This window comes from Delphinapterus leucas, chromosome 3, assembly GCF_059928025.1.
Source record: "Delphinapterus leucas isolate spDelLeu-1000000601 "Yukka" chromosome 3, BTC_Dleu_Yukka2, whole genome shotgun sequence".
Lineage (NCBI taxonomy): Eukaryota > Metazoa > Chordata > Mammalia > Artiodactyla > Monodontidae > Delphinapterus > Delphinapterus leucas.
The window spans coordinates 1,769,378-1,786,058 of NC_143131.1; the positions used below are offsets into that span (position 1 = coordinate 1,769,378).

Sequence of the window (16,681 nt, forward strand, 5' to 3'; positions counted from 1 at the left end):
GCTGCCCCCTAAAGACGGTGCTAGAATCAAACCGTCTGGATTCAGGGTTGGAGTTAGGGAGCCTGCGAATCTCCCCTTTTCAGTTTCCAAAGGGATCTCTCTTCTGAAAAGGCCGTGATCGGCAGCGTGGAAACGTCGATGCCACAGCTTTCCTTCTGCTGTAACCTCCCTGCGCTCCTCTATATCAGAGGAGCGACTCCAGTACCGGTGAGAGGACAGCTCAGGTGGGAAGCGTCTCCAAATTACTCGTCCCCAAAGACGGGAAACCACGGGAGACAGTGCTTTTGTGCACCTCCCGTCTGTGTATACCGTGTTCATCACTCTGGAGTTTCAGTCTCTGGTTTCCTCCGAGGCAGGAATAACGCTGATGACGTGCCTCTTGAGGCCGGCGGCCGCGAGGCCTGAGCGTCCCCTCGGCTCTCTGTCTTTCAGCAGCCGACGCAGCACGTGATGGCCGAGATGATCTCCACGGAGAGGCAGTATGTTAGGTCCTTAGGATATGTCATCGACAACTATTTTCCAGAAATGGAAAGGACGGACCTGCCCCAGGGCCTCCGAGGGAAGCGCAGCGTCATTTTCGGGAACTGGGAGACTCTACGCCTTCCACCGCGGGCACTTCCTCCCGGGGCTGGAGCGCTGCCGGCACCGCCCCTGGGCTGTGGGCCACGCGTTCCTGAGATATGTGAGTCCCCAGCCCACTGTGTGAACAGGGTGAGGCCAGCCCCACTCGTGCTGGGAGCGGCCCATGTTTCAGGCGAGTGGGTCCCTTGTGTCCGGGTCAGGAGATACGTCCCTGCCAGTTATGACCTGGCTCTGGACACTTGGGCCTCAGGGTCAGCAGACGGCACCCTGGTCGAGAGCCCCTCAGCACTGGGGTTGCACCTGTGTCATCACACCTAATCTGTCCACAACCCACCCCTCACAGCTAGCTGGCCGAAAGCAGCTTCCAAAATCGGTTTGCTCCCTGCACGTAGGAAGCCCACCTGGTCCCCGTCACGGTCTTCCTGCGAGCCTGCCCAGCTCCCCTTCCAGAGGAGCGCCAGACCCTCCTGACCAGCTCTGAGAGCCGCATGGATGTATAGATCATTCCGAGGAGACCTGAGGTTTTGATAAGTCTCTTCTCAACTATGAATATTGAGTCTTTATAAAATTCTTAATTTACTCTGAAAAGAAACTTCTTTCAACAAGTAGTTAGTTACCAAACACAGTTTGGGGCACTGGGGCAGCGTCTGTGCTGGGGGCAGGTGACACTCCTGGTTCAGCGTTGTTAAATATGAATTACCGTGACAAAAACACCGGTGCTGAAGTGCATCCCACATGTTGTGTCTTTTCAGCTATTTCTTAAAAAATGCTTTTAGCCATCATGTACAACTTCCATGTTGTTTTATGCGGACAGTGATCTTGAGAATTTTAAATGTTCAGACAAGCTTGGTTCTTGACTGTTAATGAATATTTCAAACCCTCCCTCGGGCCCACCCTCTGAGCACCCCCTCTTGCCTCTTCCCTGAAAACTGGTATTTTGAGACTGAGTCTAGGGCTCCCACCACGTCTGGGGAGCCGAGTGCCCGCTCCCGACTGCAGCGAGACCCTGCAGAGCTGGGCGGCTTCTGACCCCAGCCCTCCCTTCGCAGGAGGAGCAGCTTGGCAGGAACGCGCTGTACAGCAAGAACAAGCCCGGGCAGACACCCTGCTCTGCAGCCACGGCAACGCCTTCTTCAAGGTCGTCCCCCCCCCGCCCGCGAGCCTTGCTGCCTGGCCTGGCCCGGGCTGACCCTCTCGCCCGGCCTTGCAGGACAAGCAGCAGGAGCTGGGTGACAAGATGGACCTGGCCTCCTACTTGCTGAAGCCCGTGCAGCGCGTGGGCAAGTACGCACTGCTGCTCTGGGCCCTGGTCCAGGAGGCTGGCGGCTGCCCCGCCCGTGAGCAGGCGCTGGGTGAGCTGAGGGCCATAGGACAGGCCTGCGGGGAGGCGCCCACGCTTGAGACCCCCCAGACCCCCGCCCAGAGGGAAGAGAACGCCCGGGAGAGGCTGCTGGGGCGGGAGCCACGGGAGGAGAGGCAGGCGGGCTCTCAGTGTTAAACGTCGGTGTTTGGGGCTACTCTGAAATAACTGGATATGGGAAAAACTGAGCTTGGCCTTGGGCTGTGGGCCTGAGCCTACTGATTCGTCCCCGCTGGCGGCCATGGTGGGGCCAGCGCCCAGGGCCAGGAGGAAGAGCGGACCTCCCGGTCAGGCAGGACCGCCCCGAATTCCCCGTCCCAAGTGAAGACGCGGTCGCCTTGTTAGAGCAGCGTTAGTAAGAGTTCTAAGACGACAGATCGGCCCCAGGCGGCCACCGCAGACCCGAAGGCCCCCGAGCCCTCTGTCCAGTGAGCTCAGCCCAGCGATTTGGGACAGCCCAGGCGTCACCCAGGACAGGGCCGTCCACAGGAGGGAGGGGGGCACCTCCCATGAAGGGGCGGCCTGGCTGGGCGCAGTTGACCCTCACGCAGCCGTCGCCTTGTGGAGGCTTCGTTACAGGGGCGTGAGGTCAGGGGGGTCAGGTCATGCCCCGTCCCCCTGAGAGAGGCCAGCCTGCCTGCAGGTGGATCTGAAGGAACAGGGGCGGCTGATATGCCAGGATGAGTTCCTCGTTTGCTGCAGAGGGAAGAAACACCTGAGGCGCGTGTTCCTGTTTGAAGACCTCATTCTGTTCAGCAAGACCCAGAAGGTGGACGGAGGCCACGATGTGCACGCGTACAAGCAGTCCTTCAAGGTACCGCGTCAGACAGGGCGCTGGGGGCTGGAGGGAACGCCAGGTTATTTGTTATTGTGGCTCTTCGGCTGAATTTTGGAGCCTGGGGCCTCCAGAAGCCGCAAGGAGCCATTTGTCCTTCGCGTTCCATGTGCCAGTCCAGGGGCTAGAAAACAAATGTCTCCTCGTCGGTGACTCCATTTCAGGTTTGGGTGAAGGTGGGCAGAGCACAGAGGTGGCCTTCCCCTGGGCGGTCTCAGGGCCTCACCCCTCCCCCGAGACAGGCCCTGGGGGCGAAGTCTCCCGGGAGAGGCCCCACCACAACCCCTTCCCTGCCAGCAAGCTCATCGGAGGGGTCCTGTGATGACGCGCCAGGGAGCCCTTCTGAGGGGGCGCACTGAGCCCTCACAAGGAAGCCAGTGTGGATGGCGGGGGTGGGGGCGAGGGGGAACGGGGGTGGGCAGGGGCGATGGGCCCCCGGCCCAGCCTCATCCACACCACTCGGTGTCTGGGTGAGGGGACCTCCGGCACGGAGGCGCTGGGGTCAAGCGTCAGCCAGAGAGCAGTCAGTTGTCCAAAGGGCAGGATCTGAGGTCCCTCGCGGTGCTTGTGGCTGCAGATGGCACAGATCGGGATGACGGAGAACGTCGGGGACAGTGGCTTGAGGTTTGAGATCTGGTTCCGCAGGCGGCGGAAATCCCAGGACACCTACATTCGCCAGGCGAGCTCCGCGGAGGTCAAGACCTCCTGGACGGACGTGATAGGGAAGATCCTGTGGCGGCAGGCTCTGTGGAGCCGAGGTGGGCAGAGCGGCTGGAGGGCGCTCGGCGTGCAGGGCCAGCTCGGGCTGGGCTCGGGCTGGGCTCAGGGCTTGTGGTCGGTCCGAGGGGCTCCTTAGCACCACCCATCAGCACCGAACACTTACTTCTCCTTAAAACAACAAGCCAGACCCCGGCCCCCACGCTCCGAGAGAGGTCTCAGCCCCAGCTCCCAGATGCCCTCAGACCCATGGCGTCAGCGTTCTGCCCTGCCCTGTGGTCAAGGCTCCTGGCCTCCTGGATGCTGCACCGATGGCCAGCCTGTGGTCTCCCCACAGGTAAGACCCCCCCCACCTCGTTCCCTCCTCCTTCATGTCTGCCCCGAGTCCCTCCTCTCCCCTGAGTTCATCACTGGGACACCTGTGTCTACTTCAGGGTGGTAGTTCATCCAGGCTGGCTGCCACACATGTCATCTTCATCACAACCCCTCCAAGCTGGCCCTCCTGGCGGCTCTGACCACCCTGCTGGGCCTGAGAAACCCTAACATGCTAACACCCTGACATCCAAACACGACCACTTGGCACTCGGAGGCTACCACCCTGGCCGGGGCCCTGACCTGTCACCAGAGATGCCCCACGCCTCGTCATTGCCACGTCCTTCTAAGTGTGGACCCCCCCATGCACACAGACACGCACACAGACATGCACAGACACACAGACACACATGTTCACAGAGACACATGCAGACACTCAGAGACACATGTACACACGTGTGCACACACGCACGCAGCAGCCTTGCTCGGGGCACCCGGTAGGAGCAGCACGTCCCCAAGGCCTGGTGTCCCCTCCCTCTGGGCCCCCCCCGCTGTAATCGCCATCCTCTCTGTTTGCTTGGTTTACCGAGCATTCATTCGTGCTCAGGCCCTCACCCTGTGCTTGGATCCCCTCTCAGTTTCAAGCGTGGCGGATACCTGTCAGTTTGTCTTTCCTGGAGCCATGCCCTGCCTAGAGGCCTCTGTCCCACTCCAAGGTGGATGTCCCTTCATCCGCAGACGGAGACCTGCCCCTCCCGGTTGGACACCCAGTTTCTATGGTCCCACGTCTTCCTTTTTCCTGGTTTACCCCCTTGGGCTCCCTGAGAGAGGCCAGAACGGGCACCTCAGCATGTCCAGTCCCCCAGAGACACTCAGGGTGGAATTAAACCCAGGGAGCTGCTTAGAAAACTCCCCCCTACACTCCTATCTTAGAACTCAGGACACAGGAGATGGTGTCCACAGGGATAGGCAGCAAGCCATCCATGGACGTCGAGCCCAGCAACGCGGCCATAAGCGACCGGGCCGTCAGTTACACCAGGAATGGAACAGGTTAGCGGCCACAGCCCCAGCTCCCGCTCGGCCCAACCAACTCAGACGCAGGCGCCGCAGTGCGCTGGGCCCCACGGGCCAACACGTTGGGCTGGACGGGTGGCGGCCCCATGAGGCCCGATGTGACCGCAGGGGAAGGAACCTAGTAGTTTTCTGGCTGGCCATCTTGTTCTTGAATCTAGGCTGCACCTCTACAGCAGAGGCCAAAAGCCTCGTTTTCTGTCCCCGTCCAGAGGCACGGACCCGAGCGTCCAGAGCTGTGCCCTCCTGTGACCACACCGCCCCCCTCAAGAGACCGCACTCCACCCTCTCAGACAGCAGCACGTCCTCCTCCAGCAGCTGGTCCTCCTCCGCCCGGGGGCCGCTGCCCCCCACCCGCGCCCACAAGTCCCGCCCGCTACCCCTGTCCGTGCAGCGTGCACACCTGCACGGAGCAGGGTGAGCTGAAGCAGGAGGCGGGGCCGACCTTCCCTGCGTGAGTGAGTGCGTGAGTGCGTGAGTGCGAGAGTGCGTGAATGTGTGCGTGAGAGTGCGTGAGTGCCTGGGGCCGGCGTATGTGCTCATCGTTTCCCCGATTTCGTGCGCTGCCAAAGGTTTCCAGATTAGAAATTTTCATTTACTTAAAAAAAAAAAAATTCCGCTTCCACTCAAGACAAGGAAACAGGGAACAAGTTTAAAACTAGCAAAAAGAGAAACCAGACAAACCGAGTGCCCTCCGAAGCCCAAAATGCGCCACTGCCACCATGAAGTCACCCCTGAGGGCACCCCACCCACCGCAGAGGTGCCTCTGCGTGAAGCGCTGGGCGGGAGCTGCCCAGAACAGGCAGCGGCCACGGGGAGCACGCACCGTCGCCCGCCCAGAGCGGCCGCGCTCTCCTGGACACGTCCCTCAGGCTCCAGGACCGCGGGTGGCCCCCATCTGGGCTGCGGCAGCCTCTGGTCAGCCCCGGATCTGGAGGTGGGACTTCTCCCGGCAGGACGACCAGGCGGAAGGGTGTCGGAGGGCTCAGGTCTGCCATCCCCAGCACGGCCCGCAGAAGCCACCCGCCAGCCACACTCGAGGTTGTGGCTGCACCCTGGCAGGGGCCCCACCCTGGGGAGTGACCCCACGGGCCTGGGCTCTGCAGCCGCGACTCTGTCTGGGGTGGCACAGGACAGGCCCCTGGGAGCGCGCCTCCCGTCCCATCCTGTCCCGCTTTCTGTCAAAGCCGCGCGGCCCTTCTTGCCACGTTTTGTGTTGTCCCCCACTTGGGCTCACTCTTACCGCCCAGGGTGAGGCTTCCTGCTGGGGGAGGGGTCAACCTCCCTCCCGACCTTCCCCTTCCGGCTGAACTGGGCCTCCTGATTTCAGAAAAGCAAAGTCACAGACCTCTTGTTCATGAGCATAAGTGGTGTCTGACCTCCGGCAGTGCCATCCTCCTGCCTTAGCCCGGCATCGCGGGTCATCTGGTTATAAATCTGTACCTTGTAGATCATTCTCGTTGTGCAAGCCTCAGGGCCAGAGTGCTGGGCACAGTAGGCCTGAGGGGCAGCCGGCCAGGCCGGAGCACAGTCCTCACTGGGCTTCTCTCCGCAGAGACCGGGAATTCCGAGTCTTCCCACCACCCATCAGGGGACAGCGGCCCCGGCCTCGCGGGCCGTCCCTGCCGCTCGCGGAGCTGTCCTCTGACGAGGACTGTCAGGGTGTCTCGGGAGGGCTCACGGCAGCAGCCTGACGGGGACCAGTTCATCACGACCGTGAGTACCCCTCCTCTACGCCCCCACGAGAGAGGCCCAGGTGCTGGGTGGGGGGGTCAGTACCTGCCCGAGAGATGCTGGGCCGCCGGTGACCACACAGAGCCCCCTTGTGGGCCATCCTGTGTGTGAATCAACCCCACACGCACACCCCGGCACCCAGCGGGCTGCCTGTGAAACCAGAGGCCTGGCTCCGTCTCCAGCGATTCTGAGTCACTTAGAGAGATTTGCAGGCCTCCTGAAGCATCACCTGGACTCTGCCTGCCGTGCGGAGGCTGCACCTGTGCCATCCAGCATGTGCTGGTTCCAGGCTCGTCAGAGCCCCGACTCCAGGCGGGCCTTGTTAGAGCCCCTGCAGTCCTGGGTGAAGGAGGGCTACTGGTTGGCCAAGGACGTTTCTGAACCCAGCCCCAGATGGACCAGGCTCAGGGGCTCTGCCCTCCCTGGGACGCTTGCTCGGCCCCCAGTCCCACCTTCTGACGGGATCGCGTCCCGGGCAAGACGCAGTATTTCCCTGCATTGATGCAGACGTGTGTTTCTACCTTCAGGGGTGTCAGGAGAGCCATGACACCTAACCCCGCAAGTAGGGAGCACAGGAGACCCCAGAAACCCTGGACGCACACACAGAGACATCATCCCCTGAAAAGGAGAGACTGAGGGAAGCTAGCCGGGCCTGCCGGTTCAGTGCCTTCACCCACACGGGGTCGTAAAGCTCTCCTCTCTGCAGGCACGTCCCAGGTTCTGGGGCGATGCCTCCGGCCCCCTCCTGGGCAGCTCCAGAAGGGGAGGTCCGATTTTAAGTGTGTGCTGAGCCAGAGTCCAGGGACCAGTCCTTGGTGCTCACGCCCTGGGTCACTCACAGTGACCTGATCCCTTTTCCAGGACAAAACCCCTCACGTCTCGGGCGTCTGGACGGTGGTTTGACTGGAAGGCCACACGCTCCACCGTGATCCCTGAGGTGCTGGGCACGCTGCCACCACCCAGGCTGCCCGACTGTGTCTCTACCTTGTCCCAATGCTTCCAGAGCGCAGATGCACCGCGGATGTTAACGGCACGCCGGGAGGGGGCGGCGGGCCAGGCCTGGCTGCTCCCCCATCCCCCAACTCCCCCCGAGAGGAGGCTCCCGCCCTGCTCACCAGACGGTGCAGCTGGCACTGTCACTCCTCCCCATGCCCGACTCAGCGGGGGAGTCCCCTGCGTGCACCACAGCCCGCACGCGCCCCACACACCCCGCGCGCCGTGCGCGGCACCGCCCTGGGTGGGAGCCGCGGGACACACGCCGTCTCTAGGAAGAGGCCCTGCAGGGTCCTCATCTGTGAGGCCACTTCCTCCACTGAGGTCTCAGAGCCTGGGCGTCTTGGGGGTCTGTGAAGGGCGCCAGGAGACCGTCCCAGGCAGGGGCCCGCCTGTCCCACAGCCCCTCCCTCCGCTCCCGCGCTGGGCTGCACTGAGGGCCTGCAGCTGCGAACGTGCGCCCAGATCTGATTAAAGGTCTGCCGGTAAAGGCGGATTCCTTGTGCCTGTCAAGTAGACTGTTTCCCACAAACCACATGCGAAGTTGTCCAAGTGCTCCCATTCACACCGTCGCTGCTTGCGGGACACGTGGGCAGACACGCACACTCACACTCACGTGCTGGGTCAGAACGGCGAACACTGAACTGACACGTTGCAGGGCCCGGACCTTTTTACCCTGGGACTCGGACGCCCAGGGATGCCGGCTGAGGCTGCAGCCGCCACACTGCTCACTCACTCGCCCAGACCTGTGGGTGTCAGCCTTAGAGGACGCACTCGTTTCTGGGGCCCTATCCCTGGCCTTGCTGGGCCCCAATTGCTTCTTCAGAAGATGCACGTCCCGAGTCCGAGAGCACCTTGGGGGAGGAGGGGACCTGAGTAAGAGAGGTCCTTCTTTTGGCAGCTGTGATGCATCTGGATGAGATGTGGCCCCTCAGGGAGAACCCCCCTCAGAGCAGAGGAACCTCGACCCTGACGTGTGCACAGCAGGTCACGAGGTCTGGGAAGGAGACACTCAAGCCAAGGCTCCTGACCACGTCCTCCGCCAGGCACAGGGCCACCAGTCAGCACACCCCTCGGGGCCTGGGCATCACGTCATGGGCCCCCCGCTGTCCTGCCTACAAAGACGCCCCGTGATGCCCTGGACGCTCCCACACTCCTAGGCTGCAAGAGGCCCGGGTAGGAGCACGTGGACCCCCGAGCAGAGTCCCACGATGGACGTGGGGTGTCTCAGAGCAGGGGGCCCTCTGGGAGCGTGTTCCCCCGCCTTCCAGGCGATGCAGGCCATGGACGGCAGTCCCCAGGTGCAGCCCCCACGGGGTGCGTCCCGGACGCAGGGGGAGCTTTCCTGAGTTTAGCTGGAATCTCGGTTTCGTTTTCTTTTCAACAAGCTGTGTGTGGCCAGCGGCACTCGAGTTGGGCTCCACCTGTGAGTCTGGGACAAGGGTCCCTGCGTCCCAGGTGGACCCCAGGTGGAGTTGGGGGCACAGCAGCTGGGCCGGAAGCTCTGATCCAGCCTGTGCTGGGAGGTCCTGTCGTGTGGATGGGGCCCTGAGAGGGCCCCCCTCACCCAAGGGTGGAGAGCCTGGGTAGATGCAGAACTCAGCGCACTTCCTGCCACAGGTGCTCCCCCCAGACCCCGTCCTGGGGCAGCGGCGACATCAGCTGCCATCCACCCAGAACAGGAGCAGGTGGCTGGGGCACGGCCCTCGCCTTTGTGATCTGCCAGCTGCTGTAAACTCTCTTCCTTGTTACCCTGTTTCAGGGCTGACTGTTCCAAACTTCAGGAACATAAATAAATGGGACATGTTTTTCTACCACATGGTCGTGCTTCTTCTACGGGGTTCTGTTGTGTCAGGGACGTCACCAACAAGCCTCCCCTAGGGAGCGCAGCCCCTGCGACTTTGAGGGGGCAGGGCGTGGGCAGCAGAGCGCCCTCTGGGGTCTGCCTGGTGCACGTCCTTGCCTCCCATCGGGGGTGAGGGCAGGGGGAGGTCCCCGCCGTCTCCGCTCACACCTGGCCTGCCTGGCAACGCTGGGGCCCCCGGAGCACGATGCCGCCCCCTCCCTAGGGGAGGCACTGCTGAGGCTCTGAGGGAACAGCAAGCAGGACTGTGTATGACAGAGGGTCCCACCTGAGTGTAGGGTTGGGGGGTCTGGGGGGTCCGGCCCGTGTGGGACCCCATGAGCGGCACCTGCACCCCCTGCACCCACGTCCATATCCACAGCCCTACATACAACCCAGCATGTCCCCTGGCCCCTGACTCTTCTCCCTCCTAGTGCCTCTGTCTGCCTCTCCCCTCCTCCCTCTCTTGATCTCTGTCTTTGTGGGTCTCTGTCTCTCTGTCTTTCCCTATCATACTGTCTCGGTCTCTCTCTCTGTCCCACTGAGGTCCCTCCCAGACCAGCGCTTGTCCGGGTAGCCTGTCAGGCTAAGTGCTCCAGCCCTGCACCCAGTGATGGTGATATGGGGGTGGGGGGGAGGTCAAGTCATTCAGAGATGATCAAACACCCGTCAGAGCTGGAGCTGGAGGGAGGAAGAATTTTTCTCTGTCCATCTTGGGTTCTCTTCTGGGGCTCTGTAACAAAGAACAGACTCATGAGAGAAAAGCACGCAGATTTACTGAATATAAGTTTTTGATGACATGGGAGCCGTCATAAGGAAACGAAGACCCCGGTGGCCTAAGTGTTTCTGGACTAAGTTGAGCGAGGAGGTGATTGATTGTGGAAAAGTAACTACAACACACAGGACAGTAACTTTGACAGTGAACTATCCTGACGCCCTCTCCGGTGATGAGAATGTCTCCCCTCCCGTTCAGGGAGGGTGGCTTGCCCGGAATTCCATCTCCGTTCAGGAAGAAAGGTGGCGGGGGGTGGGGGCGGGGGGGTTCCAACCGCCCTTAGCTCAAAATACTCCTTCAGCCAAAGCGGCGTGGTCTGGGGCACATGCTCTGCCACCCTCCAGAGCGAGGAACCAGACACCAGGCTCTGCGAGCGAGCTTCCCGCTCCTGTGCCCCCCCCCCCCGCACGTCACCTGCAGCCCCGCCCACTGCGTGGATCCTGGGGCTCAGCCCAGGGAGGCCTGCAGCTGGAGGGCGCCAAGCTCCCTCCCATGGACGGTGGGGAAGCCTCGGCCGCGGTCCTCAGTGACGATAAAGGAAGGGGGTTGCCAAGCAGTGTGCCGGCGCCTCATGGGGCCTTTATTTATCTTCTCTTAAAGTCAGGAAACAGTTATCAGAGGTGCCACCCCATGCCCACTGCCGCGTCCCTAACTCTGGACGTGGGGCAAAGGGAGGGACTCGGCTCCCAGGGGTCCAAGAAAAGGTTTGTTAGTTCCCCGGACTGTGGGGTGGCCCAGGGTTGGGGCAGACCCACGCCATGGAGGGGATGAGGTACCCCCAGGACAGGCCACCCCTGCAGTGGACACGGCGGTAATTCCAGGGGCCCAGCCCCCTCCCCCTAGCCAAGCACTCAGGCAGCTCTGCTTTCCTCAGCTGAGCGCCAGCAGGACAAGCCGGCCACCACCAGACGCCTCCACAGCCAAAGCCAAACAGGCACCCAGGACGAAAATAGCCGTCAGATGACCAGAGGGCTGGCTCACCACAGTCCAAGGCAAGCTGCTCACAGCAGCTGCAACTAAAAACAGGCGAGAAGGGGACGCGTCTTTGGGAGAAGCACAGGGGAGAGCGCTGTCCCGGCTCCAGCCGCTGCAGGTGGGCATGATGCAGTCACTACGCTTCATTTCTGCTGAGGCCTTGGCGTCCCACCCCCAGGTGGCCCGGCAGAGCCTGGACGGCGTGGCCCACAACCTCTACCCGCTGCTCTTCAAAGCCAGCTACTTGCTGGAGCAGGCGGAGGTGATCCGCGTTCTGCTGGAGCGCTGGCCGCTGGAGGAGTTCCGGCTGGGTGCTCTGCTGGGCCCCAGCGCAGACCACCCCGGGGACCTGCGGGACCGGGCCTGCAGGGCCTGCCTGGAGGCCTGCGTGCGCGGCCTCGCGGACCACACGCTCTGGGGCGGGGGCCGGCGGCGTCTGCGGGTGGCCGACCTCACGGGCATCCGAGACGTGCAGGTGCAGGGCTGTCCCTGTGGGAGGGCGCTGGGCAGGTGGGGCCGCACCAAGCTGCTGGCCAGGACCTGCTGCGAGCTGCAGGCGGAGCCCCGTGCGGCCCGGCGCCCCGTAGAGGTCCTCGCCGATATCTTCGTCACCGGGGGTAACTTCGACTTGGTGGTGCAGGCCCTGGGGCCAGAGGGTCCCGCCCCACTGCGCGTGCGCTGCCTCTCCTTCCGGGCCGACAGCCTGGGCCCCGGGCAGCTGCTGCACGTGCTGCGTCTGGCGGGGCCGGGCGAGCTGCGCCGGCTGGAGGTGGTGCACAACGTGCGTCTGCACGCCGGCCACGTGCAGCAGCTGCTGGCCCAGCTGGGCTTCCCCCGGCTGGTGTCGCTCACCCTGCCCGCCAAGGCCTTCGACGCGCCCCCTACCAGCACCCCCGCCCCTGACGGCGAGGACACCCTGCTCACCTCCATCGCCCGGGAGCTCAGCCGGATGACGCAGCTCACCGAGTTGAGCGTGGCCTTCTCCACGCTGACCGGGAAGCTCCAGAAACTGCTCGGGTGAGTCTAGGGTGAGCAGAAGGAGGGCGGCGGGGGGAGGGCATCTGCTCACAGCCCCTCAGCCCAGGTCAGGGCGACTCGGGGCCCGGGCTGAGGACGCACTAGGGGACCGTAAAACAGACCTGGTTACTTACAAGGCCACGAGCCCCCGTCCCCTCGGTTTTTGCCCAGCCCAGAGCAGCCGGAGGGGACAGATGGAGGGGGAGGTGGCCCAGCTGGGGCTGGTGTCGGGTGCAACCTGGGAGCACCAGAACCCAAAGGAGACCGCCTCCAGTTCGTAAGAAAAAGAGAAGAGTCTTCATTAGCAAGCAAACAACATAGAAGTAACTCCATTACATTGTATTAATTACCTGTCATTGTAACAAATTACCCCAGTGCTGGGGCTTACGAGGGCAAGACAGGAGCCGGGTGGGGGCAGCTGTGGTCTCCCCTGAAGGCTTGTCGGGGCGGGAAAGCAGAGTCACCCACTTGCACGCTCATTCTCATGGCTGTCGGCAGGCGGCCTCAGCTGCTCGGCCCGTGGGCCCCCCAACAGGCTGCGGATCAGAGGGCCAGAGGCCCTCCGGAGGGAGGCCTGCCTCCCGTGACCTTCCCTGGAGAGCACTGTGCGGATGCTTCGGCACACTGCATGGTGAGGGCCCGTCACTGGGCCACGGGAGGCACCACCGAGGGTCCCAATACCCAAGGGCCGTTGGGCCACCTTGGCGGCCACCAGCTGTGAATATACTCATAAAAATTTATGGAAAATCAAACTTCTCATTTCTTGAGAAGAGAAATTTGATGAGAATCAAATTTCTCATTTCTTCTCATTTCTCATTGAGTGGGTGTAAGGATGTCTCTTCTGGCTTAGGGAGTCCGTGGCTTACAGGAATTTCTCTTCTATACAAAGGAAACCCAGAAGTAGCTGGCCGCAGCTGGCCAGGGCCCACACTGCCTCTCATCCCCTGGGGTGCACATGGGATCCCGTCGCCGTCCCCCATCCCTGCTCCTCCCCCGCTGGAACCCAGTCGCCCAATTCGGGAAGGGGTGTTCCTCGAGCCCACACACAAATACGACTCTGCCATGTGGCGGCTCCCTGGGACCCTCAGGACAGTGCTGCGTTTGGCTGGCCTGGGCCCTCAGCCAGAGGTGCCTGTGCTCTGGGGAAACGTGTTCCACAAGCCAGAAGACACGTCACAAGCCTGCAGGGCTATCTTGTTAGCTCGGCCCTGACATCGCCTGTCACACTCTGACCTGTTCTACACGCTCGGTCTTCAGTCAGCTGGTTGCTGAGAGCCTGTCCAAGGCCCCAGGAGGTCCAGGCGTGGAGTGTGTCAGGGCTAAGTGGGAGGGAGATGGGTGAGTGGTCAGGGAAGGCTAGGTCCCAAGGTGACCTTTGAGCGGAGACCAGGCACAGTGAGCCAGCGGAGGGCCCAGAGAGCGTGTGCTAGGCAGGAACCCCGCAGGTGAAGGGCAGGAGCTGGGGGTGTGGCAGGGCCGTAGGCAGGGGTGGGGCGGGGCGGGGCTGCCCGGAGCTGGGGGTGTGGCAGGGCCGTAGGCAGGGATGGGGTGGGGCGGGGCTGGGGCAGCGGGGACGGGGGCTGTGGTCCTGGGCAGGTGAAGAAGGGAGCAGGGAGAGGAGGAGAAGGACGGAAGAGCCAGGCCTCTGAGCAGGGCAGTGGGTGATCAGCTTCATATTACAGGGCTCACTCTGGCTTCCCTGGCCCACACAGCAGACCCAGATGGAGGGGCAGGGAGAGTGGCAGACAGAACAGACACGCCGAGACCACCCAGGTTTGCTGACTCCCTGGGAGGACTCACTGCTAAGATTTATTACAGCAGACGGACGGGGCAGAATCTGCCAAGGGAAAGGGCTTGTGGGGAGGGGTTCGGGGAGACGGGGCACGAGTCCAGGGTCCTGTCGCAGTGGAGCCAGCACAGACTGTGATGGCACGTGGGAGGTGCCGTCCACTGGGGAGTGCATGAGAGACCCAGGCCAGGGGTTTTCCTGGGGGCTGGTTGGGTGGGCGCCTCAGCCTGGCATGTGCCGAGATTCCAGACCCCAGAGGAGGCAGGTGTCAGCAGGGACCACGTTGCTTGTGCAGAGAGCTCAGGCCAGGGACCCCTTATCAGCTGAGTGAGGGACCCTCCCCAAATCCAAGCTCCCAGACGCGGTTCGCAGTCAGGCCTGTCCTCTGACCCTTGTCCACACAGGAGGCCCCCCGAGGGGTTGCGAGCAGTGCAGATGGGGAGAGGGTCCCTCATGGATGGATGTGGGTGTGAGAGATGGAGGTGGAAACACGCCCCACAGCCCAGGGCCCGAGCCACAGCCTCCTCAGAGCCGGGCAAGGAGGCACAGAGCCCGCTGCGGGGTGGACTGTGCAGGCGGCAGGTGCACCCGCGACACTCAGCGGCCAGAGTACAGGCGCAGGAGGTGGTGGGAGCGGCAGCCTCAGCAGGCGAATAGAGAGCGGACCCCACCGCCCCCGGCCCCGGCACTCAGTGCGCAGCCAGGTGACCCCAGACCCAGGCCCAGGATCCCGGAGGGCCACTATGGGTCTGTTCCCGACTCTGAGAACTTCTGGGCAGGGAGCCACCGACTGTGCGTTTCCGCATGGCCACCGCCTACACACCTACAGGAGAGCACGGAGGGTCTCTGAGGTCCCAGGCAGTGCTGAGGGTGGACTGGATGCTCCAAGGGCCCTCCCAGCCCTGATCCTGTGGGCTCAGGCTCTTCTTGCAGAGCCAAGCCAGTGTTTCACTTCCTGCCAATCCACAGGCAACTCACTGCCCCCTCAGCAAGCTTGTGAACACACAACGCCTTGTGGACAAAACAGATTGATCACTTTAATTGCTGAGGACAAAGGCCAGGCCTGTCTTTGGGTGAAGTTAAGTCTTCACGGGGCCTTGGCTACGCATGGTCTCACACTGACCCAGCTCTGCCGTTGCCCCGGGGCAGCCACAAACGGGAAGTAAATGAAGGTCGCAGCTGTTCTGATTACGCTTTACTTACCCGCACTGAAACCTGAATTTCATATAATTCTCACGTGTCACAAAATATTCTTCTTCTTTTGACTTGTTTGACTACTTAAAAAGGTAAAACCCATTTCAGCTCTCAGGCTGAATGCAATCAAGGGAGGGTGTGTGTGGCCCCCAGAGCACCTGCCGGGCCTGCTCTCACCGCGCTGTTTCCTGCCCTGCCCGCAGCCCCCTCCGGACTCCGCTGAGAGTGCTGGACCTGGGCAACTGCGCCCTGAACCATGCGGACATGGCCTTCTTGGCGAACTGCACCCACGCCGCCCACCTGGAGGTGCTGGACCTCAGCGGGCACTGCCTGGTGGACCTGTTCCCCTCGACCTTCTTCCGGCTGCTGGGCCAGGCCGCCCCGACGCTGAGGGCCCTGACCCTGGAGGAGTGCGGCCTCGCGGACCGGCACGTGGGCGCGCTGAGCCTGGCCCTGGGCCCCTGCCGCCGGCTGCAGGAGCTCCGCTTCCTGGGGAACCCAATGTCGGCCCGCGCGCTCCGGCGCCTCTTCGTGGCGCTCTGTGGGCTCCCCCGGTTGCAGAGCGTGGAGTTCCCGGTGCCCAGGGACTGCTACCCCGAGGGCAGCGCCTACCCACAGGACGAGCTGGCCATGTCCAAATTCGACCAGCAGAAATACAGCGCGATCGCAGAGGACCTGCGCGCGCTGCTGCTGCGGGCCGGCCGCGACGACATTCGGCTCTCCACGCCCCTCTTCGGAAGCTTCGACCCGGACATTCAAGAAACGAGCAATGAACTCGGAACGCTCTTGCTGCAAGCCTTCAAAACTGCCCTGGAAAACTTCTCCAGAGCGCTGAAGCAAATGGAGTAGGCCCTGGACTGTACGAGGCGGGTCCCGGCGGCGGCGCTGGGGCGGAGCCTCCGCCCCCGCCACCACCGACGCATCTCCTAGTGGCAGCTGCACGCGCATCCCTCAGGCGCTCCGGGAGCGACGGCCCTGCCTCCCAGGAGCTGTGACGGCGCCCAGCGCCCAGCAGGCGGTGGCGCCAGAGAAGCAGCCCGCGGCGGGCTGCCGTCCTGATCACGGCGCCTCGGCAGCCGCGTGAAGTGCGGGCCGCAGGGGGCGGGGCGGGGGCGGGGCGGCTGGACGACCGGCCGGCGTGAGCGGGGGAGGAAGTGAGAGGACACCTCCCGGGGCACAGCGATGAAAGCGAGCAGCTGAGGAGAGAGTAAAACCGAGGGCAAGCCGCATCCCTTGCCGCAGGGGCTGGGTCCAGGGGTGCAGGGAGCCGGCCCGGCGCCCTCCCGTCACGGGTGTGCGGCGCTGCCCTGTCTGGATGTTTACAAACTCCCGTCCAGCGAGGACATGGGCTTTGGTAGTTGACGGCTCTGACCCTGCCCTCGGGCCACTGGGCGGCAGGCGTGCGCTCTGCCGGTGCCAGGCTGAGCCCCGGGCTCCGGCGGCCTCTGGCTCTGAGGGCACGACCGCGGTGCCCCGCCCGCCGC

At 63.1% G+C, this 16,681-nt stretch overlaps 2 protein-coding genes across 2 annotated transcripts in view; both read left to right on the top strand.

The window, feature by feature from the left end:
* PLEKHG4B (pleckstrin homology and RhoGEF domain containing G4B) overlaps nt 1-9,421 on the top strand; it is a 63,371-nt gene extending 53,950 nt beyond the window's left edge. Inside the window, 11 exon segments of the mRNA XM_089908354.1 lie at nt 436-590; nt 592-682; nt 1,632-1,674; nt 1,677-1,720; nt 1,793-2,062; nt 2,568-2,756; nt 3,355-3,535; nt 4,740-4,856; nt 5,090-5,294; nt 6,433-6,593; nt 7,473-9,421. Coding sequence (XP_089764480.1) covers nt 436-590; nt 592-682; nt 1,632-1,674; nt 1,677-1,720; nt 1,793-2,062; nt 2,568-2,756; nt 3,355-3,535; nt 4,740-4,856; nt 5,090-5,294; nt 6,433-6,571 — 1,434 coding nt within the window. The 3' untranslated portion in view covers nt 6,572-6,593; nt 7,473-9,421.
* Nucleotides 9,422-9,735: 314 nt separating this feature from the next.
* LRRC14B (leucine rich repeat containing 14B) lies at nt 9,736-16,210 on the top strand. The gene is made up of 2 exons (XM_022581259.2): nt 9,736-12,214; nt 15,401-16,210. The coding sequence occupies exons 1-2, from the start codon at nt 11,322-11,324 to the stop codon at nt 16,044-16,046; spliced, it is 1,539 nt and encodes a 512-aa protein (XP_022436967.2). The 5' UTR covers nt 9,736-11,321; the 3' UTR covers nt 16,047-16,210.
* The last annotated feature ends 471 nt before the right edge of the window (nt 16,211-16,681 follow it).